Source organism: Vulpes lagopus, chromosome 12 (genome assembly GCF_018345385.1).
Source record: "Vulpes lagopus strain Blue_001 chromosome 12, ASM1834538v1, whole genome shotgun sequence".
NCBI classification, from domain to species: Eukaryota; Metazoa; Chordata; class Mammalia; order Carnivora; family Canidae; genus Vulpes; species Vulpes lagopus.
This window is the reverse complement of record NC_054835.1, coordinates 272,251-290,695: the sequence shown is the minus strand read 5'-3', so window position 1 is coordinate 290,695 and position 18,445 is coordinate 272,251. Positions and strand designations below refer to the sequence as shown.

The window sequence follows — 18,445 nt, the reverse complement described above, 5'->3', positions numbered from 1 at the left end:
ACACCCCTGCTCCAGCCTCATCTACCCTCCAGTTCCATATCTCCATCATGAGCCTTTGCCCTGTGGGGTCTTGATCTGCCCTCGGTCTTCCTGCTGCCCTTGCTGTTTCGCCTAATAATCTGCCCCTCAGTAAACCATAAGAGACTCTTAACTCTGGGAAACAAACTAAGGGTCGCTGGAGGGCAGGGGGGTGGGAGGAAAGGGTTACTGGGTGATGGGCACTAAGGAAGGCAAGGGATGGAGTGAGCCCTGTGTGGTCTATGCCACTGATGAATCCCTAAACTCTACCCCTGAAACTAATAATACAGAATAGGTTAATTAATTGAATTTATTATTTTTTTAAATATTTTATTTATTTGTTCATGAGAGACACAGAGAGAGAGGCAGAGATATAGGCAGAGGGAGAGGCAGGCTCTATGTAGGAAGCCCGACGTGGGACTCGATTCTGGGAATCTGGGATCATGCCCTGAGCAAAAGACAGACGCTCAACGGCTGACTGCCCAGGTGCTCCAATTAATTGCATTTAAATTAAATCATCATCATCATTTGTCCCTGTTGCTTTGACCAGGTAGGACCATACCTCTTGTGGTCTGTTGACTCTTAGACTTTAATCAGGTTCCTCAGGAGACTAAAGAACATAAAACAGTCCGAAGTTCCAACACCAAATTTCGGGTACAGGCTCAAGCACAGAACTGGGACCCTGCCACCTCGTGCCCACTGACAAGGTCACGGTGTGACCTCTGCCCGTGTCCATGGCTGCTGAGCCCTGCCAGGAAGATCGTGGAGGCAAAGGGCTCTGTACAGCCTTAAGTGTGACACGAACTCCAGGGATTAGGATGTCTATTTTTAACTCCCCATATCCTGGCTGAAAAACAAATCCCTCACACACCCTGCAGATCCCTATCAGGGGGGCAGGCAGAGTCTTCGGGGAATTGCCTCCTCCAGGAAGCAAAGCCAGTCCTGATGGCTTTCCCTCTGCTGGGAAAGGCCGGCAGCGCCCTGCTCCAGCTGGGGCCGGCTTCCATTATGTCTGGCAGGATCCTCACTGCCCTTGTCACACAGCCATTTCCTGGTGGACGCGCTTGTCACATATTCTCCAGCCACTGACAGGGTCACCAACAATGCGGAGGGGGGTTATTCATTCATTTACTTATCCACACACACATCCATTCCCTCCTGTGCCTCTGAGGAGCTGGAACTGGCACTAGCATCACCCAGAAGGTCAACCTTGAGGCACCTGTGCTGGGAGGCTCAGTCTAGGGGCAGAAGCAGGGCTGGAGGCTGGGAAACCAATAAAGTAGACACGAGTAGGCTGTTTAGTAAGAAAGGCACTGTGGGAGGCCACAGGACTTCAAAGCCCCTGCCAGCATCCAACGAGCAAGGGGCTTGGCAGCCTCCAAACCTAAAACCAGACCATTACCAATCTAGCTCCTCTCCCCTCCCAAAGGCACCCCTGGCATCCCTCGGACCTCCCTCCAAGATGGGTCTTTAAAAGCTTATCTGCCACTGCGACTTACAGGAGGATGGAAGCTTCCTATTTTGGGACAGAGAACTCCTATCCAATCACTGGTCCATCTGTGTGGGTATTGATCATGTTCATGAGGACGTTGCTCATTCTCCCCGGTCCCACCTCGACCACTTGCTGCTGCCTAAGCTCGCCATCATCAAATGATACCGGCAGAGAGAGAAAATGACCCCAACACACAAGTTTCAAAGAAAAAAAGCCTCATTCCCAATGGGGAGCCTTTAATGTGGGCAGCTTTCTCCTGGCTGGGCAACCCTTGGTGACCTCAGGGACAGTTTCCCTGAAAGTTCTAACCGCAAATAACCATACAACCCTAGAAAAGTCATGTGACCCCTTGGTGCCTCTGGGGCCACATCTGTGAGCCCCCCAGTACCGTACCAGTGACCCTACAGATCCTCGGTAAGTATTTTACACACTCTGGAGAATTCTAAGCAATGGAAATCTTGACAATGCTCCTTCAAGACCTGAAGTTCAGCCTGCAGGCTGGGGGTGGTGGGGTGGGAATAATGTCCCCTTTCCAGACCTTCCTCCAGGCTTCTCTCTTTGATGCCACAATGCAGTAGAGACGTGTTAAAAAAGCAGATCAAGAACAATCCAGAGGAGGCAGGGAAGTCTCTCTACAAACCAAATGCCCTCTCTCTGTCCCTCAGCTGCAGGCAGCTGGGTGCAGCGCACACTGAGAGGACCCAGACTCTCTGAGCTGGCAAGCAGGGGGCCGGCAAAATGCTCTGAGCCAGGGACAGAGAAACCAAGTTTGGTGACAAGCCAGTCCATGAGCATTCACTAGACCCAGGAAGGCCCTTGTGGGACCCCAGTTGTTCTGTGGGCACTGGATGAGTAAGGCCCAAGCCCTGCCCTTGAGAAGCTCAGAGTCGGTCTTGGAAGACAGGCAAGCAGATGACAAAGTACAAAACTGAGGCGGTTGATAGGAGCTACAAGCCAGGAGTGCATGGGGGCACAGCTTACCCTCAGTGGAGTGATGAGACCGATTGGAGGTGACATTTGTGCAAGACCCAGAGGGGTAGAAGAATGTGTGCAATGAAGCAGTGGCTGCACGAGATGGATATTTAGGAGTCACAGGAGAGACCAGGAAATGGGTGGCCTGAAAAGCAAAGGGAGAACAGGCAGGGAGGAGAGCTGTCGCAGGCATGCAGCGTGGGTTTGATCCTGCAGGTGGGTAAGGGAAGGGAGGGAGGCAGGTACATTGAGGACAGGATGCTGGTGGAGGCTCTGGCTAAGGAGACTCCACTTTAGGAAGCCGGGCTGCCAGGGGCTCATCCTGGGCATGGAGAACCGGCAACTGGACCCGGCTGCTCTGGTCCAGGGAGAGCCTATCACCACGCTGGCACAGACCCCAGCAGGGAAAGGCCGGCCTCAAGGAATGCTGGGGATGCCCAGGGGAGAGACATGTGGTGAGTCAAGGGAGGCAAAAGACTGCCACACACCCTCCTGGCCTCTGGGCCAAGGCTGTGAAGGGCTTAGCGAAGATGGAGCTGGGCTGGTCTCAGAGCCCCACTCTCCCCTCGTCTCCCTCTCAGAAGCCCAGCCATCATCACCCTCCTGCAGTATTCAGAGTGCAGATTACCTTTTAATTCCAGAGATGAGCACCCTGACCCTGCCTGTGGCTCCTTCCTGCTGCCTGCACCTTCTGCCCTCAGCTCCCTGAGTCCCCTGGACACTGAGCCCACAAACCCTTGCTGAGTGGTCTCACAACAAGCCAGTGTTGCCCTCCAACCCAACCCAACAACTCACCTGTGCCCTAAGCCCATCAGGGAACCCTCCTCCCCAGAATGGCAGAAAAAGAAGTATAACTTGTGAATGTTAACTTTGGAAGGAACCTCAGCAAGCTAATTGAACGGCTCCCACATTCACAGACGAGGAAACTAAAATTTTGAGAGATGACTAGCCTTGCCCAGGATCACACAGACCACTGGCAGCCCAGCCGGAACCCAGATCTTCAAGCTGCCAGGAGGGCTCCGGCACTGAAGCCAGGACCAGGTGGGATACAGTGCAAAAGAGGCCTGTGCTCGTTGTCAAGGGGTCTGAGTTCAAGTTCTGACTCTACCACATTCCCCACGCACACAGACATTAGAGCTTTGGACATGTTGTTGCAGCTTCCCAGACTCCAGCGACCTTTTCCATAAAATGGGTGTTTAATAATTCTGTGCGTGCAGCAGGATCAAACAGAATCAAGGGTGTGTGCAGCAGAGTAGGGGGTCAGGACCAGGATACTGCTGAGGTCTGTGCAGATGACTGCTTCACCTTCACCCTTCCCAGAAGCCAGTGCAGCCCAGCCAGCCCTAAATCAGACAGCTCCCCCAGAGCTGCCCAGGGGCCAGTGGAGCAGCCCTCCAGGGGAAGGGGTGGATTGCTGCTGGATTTACAACATTTACACATGTGGCAGACCCGCCCCTCTCCCCCTGCCAGAGGTTCCCCAGCACCTCCTGACAGAGGTCATCATGGGGCCATCCAGGAGGAAGGGGTCGGGGATTGTGGTCCTGCCCATTCCACCCCAGCTGAGAAATCTGAGCACAACATACTCATCCAAGATGCACTAATCCTTCTAGAAAGCAGAGGTCACAGGCCTTTAGGGGAGGGAGATGGGGGGAGCAGGGTCTCCTGGGAGCCATAGGCTGGCTGGCATGCTCATTCACTCGTGGCAAGAGGGGCCTTAGTCTGCCAAGGGCCTCCCTATCCTGCCTAACATCCACCCAGGAGACTTCCATGGACAGCAGTCACCCCACCAGTGGGTATAGCATCCTGTCCACTTTACATCTGGGAGAAAGCACCAGAAAGGAAAACTGACCACCTGCAGAGAGTGGAGCCAAGGCTTAAACCTAGATCACTTGGAATCCATATGCCACACTCTCTTCTGAAGCCACAGTCCCCAGGCTGTGATGTGTGTGAGGATGGCCTGGGGAGTTCTTAAAAGTGCAGATTCCTAGGTCTGGAGTGGAGGTGAAAAATCTGCATTTTAATAGGTTCCCCAGGTGGCTGTGAGAAGGCACTGCCAGCCCACACACCACAAGCCCAGGTGAACACACATGTGCACATGCTCATGGGCACACATGACAGGACAGGACAAAATGACAGCACAGGACAAAAATGACAATTAGAAGCACAGGCTTTAAAGGCAGATGCCAGGTTTGAGATGCAGCTCAGGTCCTTATGGGCTGTACGACCTTGGGTAAATCTCGCGATCTCTCTAACCCTAAATGAGGGTCAAAAAAGAATCAGCCTTGAGGTCCTAATGTCTTAAGGATGCAAGGAACTACTATGTATAAAGCTCTCAGCACAGAACCTAGCACATCATAAACACTCAAAAAATGGTGCTACCACCGTTGCCAAACTCAGTTCAGTATGTTGAATGCCTAAGGGGAGGAACAGAACATCAGGTACCAGGGGACCACAGTGCATAACTGAGCCAGTAAGAGATGCCTGCCTGAAGGGTTGTACCAGAACCAGTGGGTAGAAGTAACAGGAACACAGATTTCCACCCCAAACAGAAAGAGTTTTCGTATCAGACCGGAGTTGCCCAATCATGAAGCCAGGTGCCTAGTTAGCTGTTGCTAGAGGATCCCAGCTAAAAAGATTTGATGTTGGAGATGCCACATCAGGGAAGGAAGAAGAGAAGGGGTGGCATAGCACTTTTGAAGGTGATATTGAGTTAGGTTATCCAGGTCAGTGTCTCTCCCTGGTTATAATGCTGGTTAATTTGTCATTTGTACTGTCCTGATATTTACAACCTTCACCTCCACAAATCCAAAAGGGATGCGGAGAGGCCAGTGGTAGACAGAAAGGCTTGTGTCTTCTGAGCATTTCATGGTAAGGAAGGGAATGGATGGGGCTGTCTTAAATCTGAGGCCTACAAACACACTGAAATTGTATGCCTTGAAGGATATGTGCATCTGTGCACTTTCCTCGAAAGGGCTAGTTAAGAGGGGCTGGTTCATATCAACCTTTGAGTGAAGGGGAAACTGAGGCACGAGGTGGGGCTGGGTCACTCAGGCTGCAAGAGGGCCCAAGCTCTAGGATACAGCCTGGAGCCCAAGACTGTTGTCCTATGAGCCAGGTGCTTTTGGCGCGTTACCTTCAAAAGCCTCACTACATCCTCCTGGGGTAAGACTGAGCTCAGAGAGGTTAAACACACTTCCCAAGAACACAAAGCTAGTGAGTGGCAGAGCTGGGGTTTACACCCAAGTTCTCTGGGCCTCAGAGCTGGTGTTTGCTTTGGTTTTCATTCTTGGCTGTACTGTCTTAGGTCAAGAAAACACAGAAAGATGTTTGGCTTTGACACTGGGGAAAACAATGTTAAAGATGATGATCCTCATAGGTGACAAGCTACCTACTCATCTACTCTCAATTAAAATTAAATTAAAATTAAAATTAATTTCTCCCCTAAATAGCAGAATAGAATGGGGGCTCAGTTTCCCTATGACTCAAGTCAGACAGCTTAAAAGAATGCAGCATTTGGAAATCAGAAAATGCAATCATTCCCACCAGGCTGGGAACTGGAACCTAGATGGCTTCCGTCTCTATTCCTACCCTGCTTAGCTGGTCTCTATTCCTACCCTGCTTAGCTGACCGGTGAGGGCAGCCCAGGAAACCAAAACCAGACCTCTCTTCAGTGACCCCGCCCCCTCAACACTGAGGGGTGGTTACCAGTTGAACAAAACAACATTTCAAACTTGGGTGCCCCAGGGTGCCTGGCTCTGGATTGAGAGGAGTGGCTGTTCAACTATCAATCCCAGGGTGGGCGGAAGAGGGTCCTAAATCTGGGAAGACCACTGGAAGCGTGGGGTTGGGAAGCTGGAGAAAACCCCCACCCCAATCCCTGTGGGCTGCAAGCCCCAGCTGGGGAGCCTCCCTCGTGAGACCCCGCGGGTTCTCCCCCAAGGACCCAACGATCTAGGCAGGGCTCTGCACCTAGCATCAGCCCGCGTCCCATCGGGGATCAGAGGCACAGTGGGCAGTTTGCACGAATGCACGACTGCACCTCGGAAAGACCTTCTGAAGCGCGGGGGGCTGTAGGGTAGAAGAGACTAGTAAAGCAAACTCCTCAGTCTGGTACCCTGACACCTGGCAGGCCCTCAGATTCCTTCCAACCTCAGGTCCCTCTGGGACGCCCGCAAGCCCGGGGACCCGCTCCGACCGGCTCGGGGGCCCGGGCTCTTACCTCTAAGCGCCAGCCGGGCCGCCGGGCACTGCCATCGCAAAGGCGCGGGGGCCCGAGCCGCGCCCACCCAGAGTCACGCCGTGGCGGGGGCGCCGGGTGCCGGGCCCGCAGCAAAGTTTGCGCAGCGCCAGCCTGGCGGAGCGGGCCGAGCCAGCGGCGGGCGGGGCAGAGGGCGCTCCCGCCGGCTCCGCGCCTCCCCGGGGCGGCGGGGCTCTGGCTGCGGGGCTCCTCCGGCCACCGGCAGGCCCCGCCCGGCCAATCGCAGGCCCGGCCACCCGCAGCTCCGCCCGCGGCCCGGGACTGCGCGGAGGCGGGGAGGGGAGGGGAGCGGAGGGGAGGGGGGTTGGGCAGGGGCGCACCTGTTTGGCCAGTCGGCCGCACTACTACCACCTCGGCCCCGCAGACTGCCGCACTGAGGGGGGCCCGGGGTGTGGGCCCCGCCACATGCCTCCTTCCCCGTCCCGGACCCAGCCGGGTCGCGCGCGCCGCTGTCTCCGCCAGGCTGCGGAGGGCCACTGAGCTCCTGCCCCAGCCCCTAGGGTGTCAAAGACCAAAGCCCGACTTTACCCTGGGGGCTATGGGGTATGAGTGGGAGGAGTCGACTGCCCCTCTGCCTGGCACACCCTCTTCTACTCTACACCTTCCTCCCCGACAAGCATTTTCGGGCGCCCTCCGGCCCCTTCCACTTCGCGGTGAGCCTGCCGGACCTCTGATCCCCGATGGGACGCGGGCTGATGCTAGGTGCAGAGCCCTGCGACAGGACGGCAGGGTGAGGGCGGGTCACGGGGAGGGCACCTCCAGCCCTCCCACCGACGTAAACCCTCCAGAACCCCATCTGGTTTTGGGCAAACGGCGCCAGAACGCTTGCAGGCCGCTGCAGCGGGCTCCCCAACGTCTCTTGAAGTCACCACAGATACTAAAGCTTGACGATTTTATTGTCCCATTTTCCAGAAAGGAAGACTGAGAGGCCAAAGGGAGGCGAACGCTTCTCAGTCGTGCAGGGGAGACTGCGACTTTTCCAAACCAAAGGTGAGTTTGCGGAGCGTGCCTGGCTCCACCCCCTGAGCCCGATCCCCAGGTTCTCCCTCGCTCGGCACCCGCACCCCACTCCCGCCCCTAGCCCTGCGGCGGCCCTGGGGTGGGGACCGAGGACGAGGCCCTAGTCGGTGCCGCCTGCCCTGCCTTACCTCGGCAGCAAAGCGTGTCGTTGCAGAGCGCGCCGGTCGGAGGCCCCAGCAGGGGCAGGGACACCCAGGCGAGCGCGCGGGAGGCCGCCCCTCCGGCTCCCATCCCGGACGGCCTCGCCCGCGCCCCGGCCCCCTGGCCTCCCACCCTCCGCGCCACCTGTGGGGACAGCGCGGCGCCGGCGGCCTCCGCCGCCGCCTCGGGGGTGGGGCCGGGACTCGGCCAGGCCCCGGGGTGGGGTGTCCGGGGCTCCCCGAGCTCCCGGGACTGTCGCGGCCCGGGCTCCAGGCGACCAACGCCGGGCAGGGCGCTATTTTTAGCTGGAGCGGTTCTCCCAGTTGGACAGACAGAACCAGTTAATTTGGCCTCTGGGGAAGGGCCTGCACCCGGAGCTCCCCGGAAAGGCAGCCACAGCTCTGCTGAAAGCTGATCCTTTGCGTTCCTGCCTTTCAAGGCGGGAGGGCGGGAGGACGCCTCCAATCCCTGGGAAGCCGGCGTCCTTTCTGAAGGCAGCCCTGGGCCCCAAGTGCACGCCCAGCATGGGGCTCTTTAAACTGCCGCTGAAACTCCACCTGCTCCCCTCTGGCTGACCCGAGGCTTCAGCCAGCTTCCCAGAAAATGCCCACCCTTCCTACTGGTCTCCAGCACTGAGAAGAGGCCTCCAGAAATGGGATCTGGGCTCAGCACCGACAGAAGCTGGCACCCTCCCATGATTCAGAAGCTACTTGTTGAAAGAAAGAAGAGTGAAAATCCTGTATCAGATGAGCCAGAGGGTCAAGTAGAGGTCTTCGGAGCCTGGGTAATGTGGGATGGATGGACAGGGTGGCTTCAAAATCTTGCAAAACCCCTAACCCAGCACCTTCTCACTGTGTGACCCTGGCAAGCCTTCTCACCCCTTGCCTCAGTTTCCTTTCTGCAGAAGGGAATCTGAGAAGCCCAAGAGATAGCATGTGAGAAAACCTTCACACACACACACAAAAAAGCCTGATGGGCATGTTTGTGTCGTGAGTGATGAAGGAATGCAAAGATGAAGACGATGCTCAGGAAACCACTAGCTCCTCTAATTCAAGGAAAGAGGTGCTAAGGGCCTAAAGAGATCCAGCTACACTGTATGATACTAGCCCAAGGATAGATGAATAGGTCAGTAGACTAGAACAGAGGCTGCAAAAAGAGACCACACGTGTCTGGAAACTTGGTAAGTGGCAAAAGTGGTGCTGCAAGTCACTGGGAAAAGGGTGGACTTTTCTTTTCTTTATTTTTAAGATTTTATTTATTTATTCATCAGACAGAGAGAGGCAGAGTCCTAGGCAGATGGAGGAGAAGCAGGCTCCATGCAGAAAGCCCAATGTGGGACTTGATCCCATCCATGGTCCTGGATCATGCCCTGAGCCGAAGGCAGATGCTCAACCACTGAGCCACTCAGGCGTCCCAAGGGTGGACTTTTCTTTTTTTTCTTTTTTTTTAATAATGAATTTATTTCTTATTGGTGTTCAATTTGCCAACATACAATATAACACCCAGTGCTCATCCCGTCAAGTGCCCCCCTCAGTGCCCATCACCCAGTCACCCCCACCTCCTACCCACCTCCCCTTCCACCACCCCTAGTTCGTTTCCCAGAGTTAGGGGTCTTCCATGTTCTGTCTCCCCAAGGGTGGACTTTTCTATAAACAGTGCTTTTTTTAAGAGTTATTGGATGTCCACGTTGGGGAAAAATGAGATGGAATCCCTACCTCACACCTTGCATTAAAAAAATTGATTCTAGGGGATCCCTGGGTGGCTCAGCGGTTTATCGATCTTGGAGTCCTGGGATCGAGTCCCACGTCGGGCTCCCGGCATGGAGCCTGCTTCTCCCTCCTCCTGTGTCTCTGCCTCTCTCTCTCTCTCTCTCTCTCTCTCTATGTCTATGTCTATCATAAATAAATAAATAAATAAATAAATAAATAAATAAATAAATCTTTAAATTAAAAAAAATTTTGCTTCTAGTAGGGTTAAAGATTTAAACACAAAGAACTTGTGTAATAGGGAAAGATTTCTTAAACATCCCCAAAGCACAAACCATTAAGGAAAAGATTGATACACTTAATTAACGTATGAAACTCAGGGCACTTAGGTTTGATCTCAGAGTCCTGAGATCAAGCCCCATAATGGGCTCACACTCAGCGCTGAGACTGCTTGGAATTCTCTCCTTCTCCCTTTGCTCTTCCCCTCTACTTATGCACTCTAAGTAAATGAATAAATAAAATCTTTTTTAAAAAAGTATAAGATTGGGACGCCTGCGTGGCTCAGTGGTTGAGCATCTGCCTTTGGCTCTGATCATGATCCCAGGGTCCTGGGATAGAGTCCCTAATTGGGTGCCTCCCTCAACACTGCAGGGAGCCTGCTTCTCTCTCTGCCTGTGTCTCTCTCTCTGTGTGTCTCTCATGAATAAATATAATCTTTTTTTAAAAGTATAAAATTCCTGTCTGTCAGATGCCTGGGTGGCTCAGTCAGTTAAGCATCTGCCTTCAGCTCAGGTCATGATCCCAGAGTCCTAGGATCAAGTCCCAAATCACTCTCCCTGCTCAGCCGGGAGCCTGTCTCTCCCTCTCCCTCTGCCTCCCACTCTTCCTTGCTTGTGCTCTTGCTCGTGCTCTCTCTCTCTCTCTCAAATGAAGAAAGTTTTTAAAAAACTTTAAAAATTGTTTAAATTTAAAAAATAAAAGTTCTATCAAAAGAAGATACTTGGAACACAATATCCAAAACATACAAAGATCTCCTACCAATCAATTTTCAAGAGAAAATTGGTTAGGAACAGGCAATTTGAGGAAGGGAAATCATGAAAAAACATTCAGCCACACTCTTAATCAGGGAAACACAAAATAAAACCCCAGTGAAGTGCTATTGCACACCTGTGAGATTAGCAAAAGCAAAGAGGAGGGCAGGGTGTTGATGAAGATGTAGCACATGAGGAGCTCTCATACACTGCTGGGGGAAGGCAAAATGGGTGCCACCACTCCGGAGAAGAATCTGACAGTATCTAGAAATGTTGAGAATGCATTACACAGCCCAGTGACCCAGAGAACTCGGCTTCTGGGATAAACCTGGGGCTCACTCATTGCCACAGCATTTGTCCTTGTAAAGAATCTGAAGCAGGGATGCCTGGATGATGGCTCAGCGGTTGAGCGTGTGCCTTTGGCTCAGGGCATGATCTTGGAGTCCCCAGATCAAGTCCCACATTGGGCTCCCCATGAGGAGCCTGCCTCTCCCTCTGCCTATGTCTCTGCCTCTCTCATGAATAAATAAATAAAATCTTTAAGAAAAATCTGAAGCAAAAAAAAAAAAAAAAAAGAAAAGAAAAAAAAAAAAATCTGAAGCAGCTTCCATGTCCTTCAGCAGAAGGCATAAAGGAATGCACATGTTTGGTAAAAGTCTGAAGAAATTCAGAAGAATGATAAATAATACCATTTAATGAAGTGTTTGCCTCTGGTGGGGACAGGTGAAGGATGCCAGGAAGGGGCTTCATCGATACTGGTAAGGTTTTATTTCTTGCCCTGGATCAAGGTCCCAGGTGTTTGTTTAACATTTCAGAACCTCTTTTAAAGATACAGAGCAAGCAGGGTAGTATAAAATATAAAATCCCCATAAAATGCAGTCCTGCTCTGAACTTCAGTGTCCTTATGTAAATAATATGACCATCATGTCTACGAAGTGCTCAGCACAAAGTGTGACTCATGGTGAAGTGCTCAGTAAAACTTGAGAACATGAATAGCCTGCTCCTCAGTCACCCCTGGGATCCTTCATACCCTGGTCCCAGCCAGCTGAGATTCCCCCACTCTGTGCAACTGAATCTCCCCAGCCCCCCAACCTCCGTCATGTCTTCATGCCTTTGCACAAACTGTTTAGTCTCCCTAGAGTATTCATTTTCCCCCTCTTCTGTTATCCAACACTGGCATTTCAGCCCATGGAAAGCCCCTGGGAGGTCCTCAGCCACTCTCCCAGGCAGAGAGCTCTCACAGCATCCTCCCATCCCACTCTCTGGGTCTATCACCTTGTGGATTGTTGCACCTGGTTATGGATCTGTCTCCTCCCTGAGCAGGCCGGGAGGTCCTCCAGCCCACGAACCTTGTCTGAGCCACCATTGTAGCCTTACTAGCCACGTAATGCTGGGCCTCAGGAAGGTCAGATGAATGAATAGAGGAGTGAGAGGACCCAAATACTCCGAGACAAGAAAGGGTCATGCCAAACTCTCAAAAGGAAACCAATCCCATTATACAGATTGCCTGGACTCATCAGATGTTCATGGGAGGTAATATGACCTTTGGGGTCAGACAGACCTGGGTTCACATCTAGGCTGAGCCATTTGCCAGCTGTGTGGCATAGGGCATACTGCTACATCCCTCTGAGCCCTAGTTTCTCTGTCTGCACAGCCAGGATGTGACTAGGGCTTATTGCAAGGGTATGAAGATACCCTTGTATGAAGATACAGTGAAGTAATAGAGACAAAATGCATGCCCCCATTTTTGGGAAAGGGTAGCAATTATGCAAATATTGGCCGAGAGGAAGATATTTGTGGGGGAAGGTGGAAGAGACCCAATTGGGTTACCATGATAGAAGGAGGCTGGGAAAAAAAATGCCAGGGAGTGTTCTCCAACTCTGCACAACAGCAAGCGACTGCAAGTTGGCCCAGGAGGTGGGAGGGGCAGGCAGAAGTGTACTCCATGTTAGCGCTTCTCAGACTCCCTCCTCCTGTCCTTTGTGCTAGTCCTGGGTGAGGGGCTGCCTGGCATCTCAGAACCAGAGGCCCTCCTCCCTGTCTCTCCACGGCTGCTCTGGCCCCCTCCAATCTGTTCTCGTACATAGCCCAGGGATCTCAATCTGGACTTGTCTTTTCCTTGCCAGCTTCCATCTGTAGGGGCAACAGAGCCTGCGGCACCCTCCCCAGGGACACATCTGAGGTGCTTTACCAAATGCATCATCTGCACTGTATATGCAAAATCCACATATGTCCACTTGCCAGGAGCTTCCATCAAGGCGACATACAGGATGGCAAGTTGCTTATGGTCCATACTCTGGAAGATAAATTGACCAGTGTCACATGTGGTAGGAGCAAACACGTAAAGTCGGCCAGGCTCTCTGGTCACTGGAAAAGAACAGTGCTGTGTGCTTCATGGGCTCAGATGAGATTGTTTGAACTAATGTGCTGATCCAGATCACACTGGACAATGTCACATTATCCCGGTGACACGGACATTAGCTGCTGTTGGCACTTTGTCCCATGCAAATGGCCACTTAAGGTGGGAACCCTGCCCGGCTTAAGGCCTGCCATCTTGACGCTTCTCAGGGAGATCATCCATGGCCTCCTTGTTGCTAACACAGAAGGACAGTTCTCTGACTTCATTGCACCTGATGATGGTAGCGAGATTCAAAACCACATCAACAGATGCGTCATGTGATGAAGACCCAGGCCCACAGACACCTAGGACAGGGGTGCCATGAATGGAAAAAGAGGACAGCACAAGGAGGTGCTCTGCTGCAGTGTGTGTGGGGGGCATTGAGGGTCACAGAGGATAAACTGCAGAGATGTGCAAACCTCACCCCAGCTCTGGGGCATTTGTGAATTAAATACTGCCTGAGAATGCAGCTGGAGTCGGCCTCTGTGAATGGAGGAAAGTCAGTGATGCTGAAGGGGACACTGGCTCTGATTCCCAGGGCAGCCCCGTTCCAAGGGGCACAGCCCTGCCTGATGTCGTCAGCCTGAACGCTGTGGTTCCAGCTCTGTGGTTTCTCTCACACCCCCTCTGCCGTCTGTGAATTCTCCGGTGTGTCCAGGCATGGGGGCGGGCCAGGCTCTGTGCTTGGAGCCAGGAACACAGATAAACAGAGCATCCAGCAGCTCCCAGATGCAGGGGAAGAGAAGTCAACACCACCATTAGGGCCCAGGGTGCCCCCCTGTTCATGGACCCCAGGGCCCACAGGTGAGGAGCTCCCAGAGTGTTCACAATGAAGGGAGTTGGATGGTTTTGGGGGGCCTGACTCACCGGGGTTGGTGGGCTGCAGTGGTGGCTCTAGGAAATGGTTTAAGGAGATGACCTCCAAGCATGTCTTAAAGAAGCAGAGAGAGACGTTAGCCAGGTGAAGAGGGGATGACCCAGGCAAAAGCATGGCTGTGTTAAGACGCCTGCCCAGCCTGCTCTGGGAATTCCAAACAAGCAGCTGTGAGACAGGCAGTAGGAAAAGGAGTCTGGGCTAGGGACTGGGGGTCGGGGTCCCTGAGTGCCACGCCCAGGAGTTTGTAATGTTTTGGGGGGGGGAGTGGTGGATGCTGGGACACGCAGCCCAGATCCCCGCTTCCAGAATGAAGGACTCACTCCCCCTGGTGTCAGAGGCTGCTGCAAAATGGCCCTCAGCTGTCAGTGCTCTCTGGGGATGGCCTCTGCTGGAGTAAACCACTGCATCCGAGGGACACCTTCCCCAAGGTGTCCCACATCAGTGATGGATCACCCCAGGGCTGAGCCACTTGACACAACTCAGGACAAATCTGAAGGGCCAAGCCCTCCCCAGACCCCACGCAGGATGGGCGGACGCCAGCACTGTGACTGCATGGCAGTTCAGCTTCTCCTTCTGCCCCGTCTGGCTTCCCGCCCTTCCTGTCCACAGATGTTGAGCCCCAGAGCAGGCCCTGACGACCTCCTGGGCCCTAGCATATCTCTGAGCCAGCTGCCTGGGAAAGCCAACCTGTGACAGGAGCTCAGGAAGCACTTGCTCTGTGTCGCTGTGGTGGGAAGGAGGAGCCCTAGGAGAGGGTGAGACTTTGTAGAAGCTAGTGAATGAAAGAGGTGAGTGATATGGAAGCAGGCAGGCTCTCAGGAGGGGCAGAAAGGCTCATCCTGAGACAGAGCAGCAATTGGAGGCAATTGGGGGTGGGGATGGGGTCAGGAAATAGAGTGAGTCATGACCCTCACTTTTCTTTTTCTCATGCAGCTAGAAGTGAGGTTGGCTGCTCAGAGGAGAGATCGATATTAGATGTTAGATAGATACTAGAATTACATAGGAAATTAATGACCAGACTGCGTGATAAATGTTGCCACAGCAGTAGTAAGAAGTACAGGACTTCAAAGAGTAGAGGGGAGTTTGCCAGGAGGCGTGCCCATAAGAGAAAGTCATACCAGGCAGAGGAAACAGCTGGTGCCCAGAGCCCAGCTGGGCTAGGATCGCCAGATGAAATCCAAGATGTCCAATGAAATGTGAATTTCATATAAATGATGAATAATTTTTTAGTATAAGTCTATTTTACGCAATATTTGGCACACACTTATCCCAGACAATCATCTGTTACTTACTTCGTCACCTTCTGACCCTGTTCCTGCCAGAAGCCCACTAGTGGGTCCCCCAAACTGCAGCCCAGGTGCTGCTCAGATTCCATGTTATCCCTCCCATTATCCAAACCTTCATCTGTCATTGGAGGTCCTATACTGTCCAATCCTCGGCCACTCTTCCAACCCCATCTCCTCATCCTTAAAAACCCCCTTTAATCTCTGCCTCTGAGTGTTTTACCTCTGCCTCCCTACTCTACCCTCCCCATGTCCACTCCTCTAGGAGGCCTCCCAGATTTCCCTGGGAGGACAGAAGTAATCATCTCCACTGATTAGTAGCAGCAGCACCTTGAGCAAGTTATTTCACATTTCTGAGCCTCCGTTTCCTTGTCTCTGAAATGGGGATGATATCATCTCTGCCAGGCTGCTGAGAGTATGACAGACCATGTTCAGAAAGGACCAGACACACTCTCAAACTTTGGCACATCCACCCAGGCTCGTGCCTAGATCGGTGCCTGACATCCAACAAGCACAAATACACATTAGCTGAATGGAACTGACTCAAAGTCCTGAGCTTTTATAGTTTAATTTGCTTCTTGGAATTGCCATCCCCAACAGTGGAACTTAAACAAATTTAATTTCCTATATTAAGATGATCTGAAAAGAGATAAATAATGAAGCCATTGCAATTCCGATTGCATAACAGGATTTTCCAACAGTTGACAACAGACCAAACCAGCTCCCCAGAAATGGCCCATTTCAGCACCAAACACGGCATGGGGCCTCTCTGGCTCAAACCTGGTAAAATATCCACCACACACACACTTCTGTCTCAAGCCCTCCAAATCCCAGACCACAAAAGGTGATTTCTTATAACCATTAGCATAATTACCTGACTGCAATGCTATAGAGAAGTGATTAGATGAGCCTGTGATTTCTGCACAGTTATTTGTCTCAAGTAAGTCACCTGAAGTTCATCTGCCGTCGGGATTCATGGCTGCATTCTGTAATCGTAGGGAATTATTTTGCTAATAACAGAGGTACCTTGATATAATTTAGTTTTAATACCAGGAGGTGGCCTCCCAGAATAATCAGCTCCAAGGAAATTCCAATTTCCAGCTTTGTTACATGTTCTGGAGAGAAGATTCAATACAAAGAGGCTGAAGTTACTTCTTTATCACCCAAAGTCATCTAGGGGCAAAATGGAATCCTACCTCTACATGTTCGCAGAAAAATGCAGGGAGAGTCAAGCCATAGGGAGTGGGTGGCAGGGAGGTCCCAGCCAAGAGCAACAATTGGAGGCTACCACTAATGGGTGAGGACCGCAAGGCATTCCCTGGGAGAACCCTAATTTTTCTTGCATTCATTCTTTTATTCCATTTCTGGTCTCTCTCCCTTGCAAGACCTGGTCTTTGCTGTTATTTGAATACAAATATTTTTTTTTAATTTTTTTTAAATTTTATTTATTTATGATAGGCACACAGTGAGAGAGAGAGAAGCAGAGACACAGGCAGAGGGAGAAGCAGGCTCCATGCACCGGGAGCCCGACGTGGGATCCGATCCCGGGTCTCCAGGATCGCGCCCCGGGCCAAAGGCAGGCACCAAACCGCTGCGCCACCCAGGGATCCCTGAATACAAATATTGATAGCAAACACTACACAGCCCTGTTCTGGGTACTTCATGCATATTAACATTACTTCCTGTGAGACGGAGAGGGAGGGGGTACAACTACTATCCCCATTTTACAGATGGGAAAGCCGAGGCAGAAAGGTTAAGAAACTTGCCTGAAGTCACACAGTGAGTAAGGGGCATTGCTGGGTTTTGAACCTTAGACTGTGAACTTCCTCAAGTTCATATACAATAAGGAAAAATTCTGAGCCCACCGGGAATTGTTAACTGGGTTCTCGTGCACCCCTCACAACTCTGGTGCCATTTTATTGAGGAAGACACTGAGTCTCAAGAGGTGGTTAATTTGGTCAAGGTCAAGTGAGTCAGTAGAGAAGCTGAGGCGTCACCCCTGAGACTCTGATTCTATACCTACCGCTGCTTTGGCTGAAGCCAGGAAGTCCACGCAGTGTCTCTGAACAGCTTTGGAAACGGGCTGGGTCAAATGCAATTAAACTAAGTGCACAGTGATAGGCCACTCAGCTCTGCTCTTCCATTTCCACTCTAGAGCTCTTCCTCTTTCACATCCCCACCCGGCACCCCAGAAACCAAGGGTCCTTTGCTGTCACTCAGCATTACACCAAATAAAACCTACTTTCAGATTCCTAGTCATACGCTCACATTTCAGCTTTCAGCAGGGGGCCCGTGTGTTCCAACAGGAAGGGCGGAATGTGGCTCCACCATCCCACTCCTCTCTAGGCCTTGGCCTTCCTGTCTATTCCAGGAGGTGGGTTCTTTTTTAAGTGAATGGAGCTACAGAACCCTTGTTTCAAATGAAAAATATTTAGATGCAAGCAAGCTGCTCTGGGTAGAGCTAGGTTAGGCCAAGGGCAGGGAGTCTTTCTTATTTGGCAACCTTTTGGCATCTCTGTGGGACCCCAGGACTCTTCCAACAGTTGGGAAACCACTGGCCTGGACAGAGTCTGCTGACTCTTAGAGTTCATAGGGCCAAGGAATCTGAGCTCCACTGATAGCTGGTGATACCTGAGGTGCAGGGTACGCCGCTAAATGCCTGCCTGGGTCCCCCCTTCTCCAGAATACCTGCCCTGCCTGGTTAGGGGAATCAAGAGCCAAATCCAGGAGGGGCATGTCAGCAAGGCCAGGTTATGCCCAAGGTCCTGCCTTGGGAAGGGATGAGCTGCCCAGGAGCGTGCCCACGGAGAAATGATATCTGCCTCTCTGCACAGGCCTATGGGTCTAGCTCATCCAAGCACACTCACTGGGCACCGTGAGGAGAAGCTACCCCCTTCCCACTGCTGCCAACTTGTTTTCTCTCTCTTCTTCTCCCTTCTCTAAAAACATAGTTTTGTTAATCCTTCCCTCTTTTTCCTTCTTTCTAAAATGCTTGGCTTCCTGTTATAGGCTGCAGGGGTGCCACCGCAGGACACAGACTCCACAGATGTGTCCTGGAGCAATCTGCTCGCAGTCACCAGGCACTGACTCCTGGAGGCTGGGAATGCCTCCTGGAGGCTGTGGTCAGCACAGGCCACCAATGCATATGTAGGAGTTAGTCCAGTTTGGGGGCATTGCACTGGGACGAGGTGGGTAGTGGAAGGGGAGGTGGATGGAGGGATGGGATGACTGGGTGACGGGCACTAAGGG

At 52.3% G+C, this 18,445-nt stretch overlaps 1 protein-coding gene across 3 annotated transcripts in view; it reads right to left on the bottom strand.

The window, feature by feature from the left end:
- The window catches only part of LOC121473031 (DAB2 interacting protein), a 192,598-nt gene that overhangs the window by 163,956 nt on the left and 10,197 nt on the right, over positions 1-18,445 (bottom strand). Inside the window, exon 1 of one of the 3 annotated variants that reach the window (XM_041724921.1) lies at positions 7,889-8,047. The exons of 1 other annotated variant lie outside the window; for it this stretch is intronic. In XM_041724921.1, the coding sequence (XP_041580855.1) occupies positions 7,889-7,991 (103 nt within the window). In that variant the 5' untranslated portion in view covers positions 7,992-8,047. Of the gene's footprint in view, positions 1-6,701; positions 6,899-7,888; positions 8,048-18,445 lie in introns of those variants that run through there. One more of the 3 variants, XM_041724926.1, reaches the window with a different exon arrangement.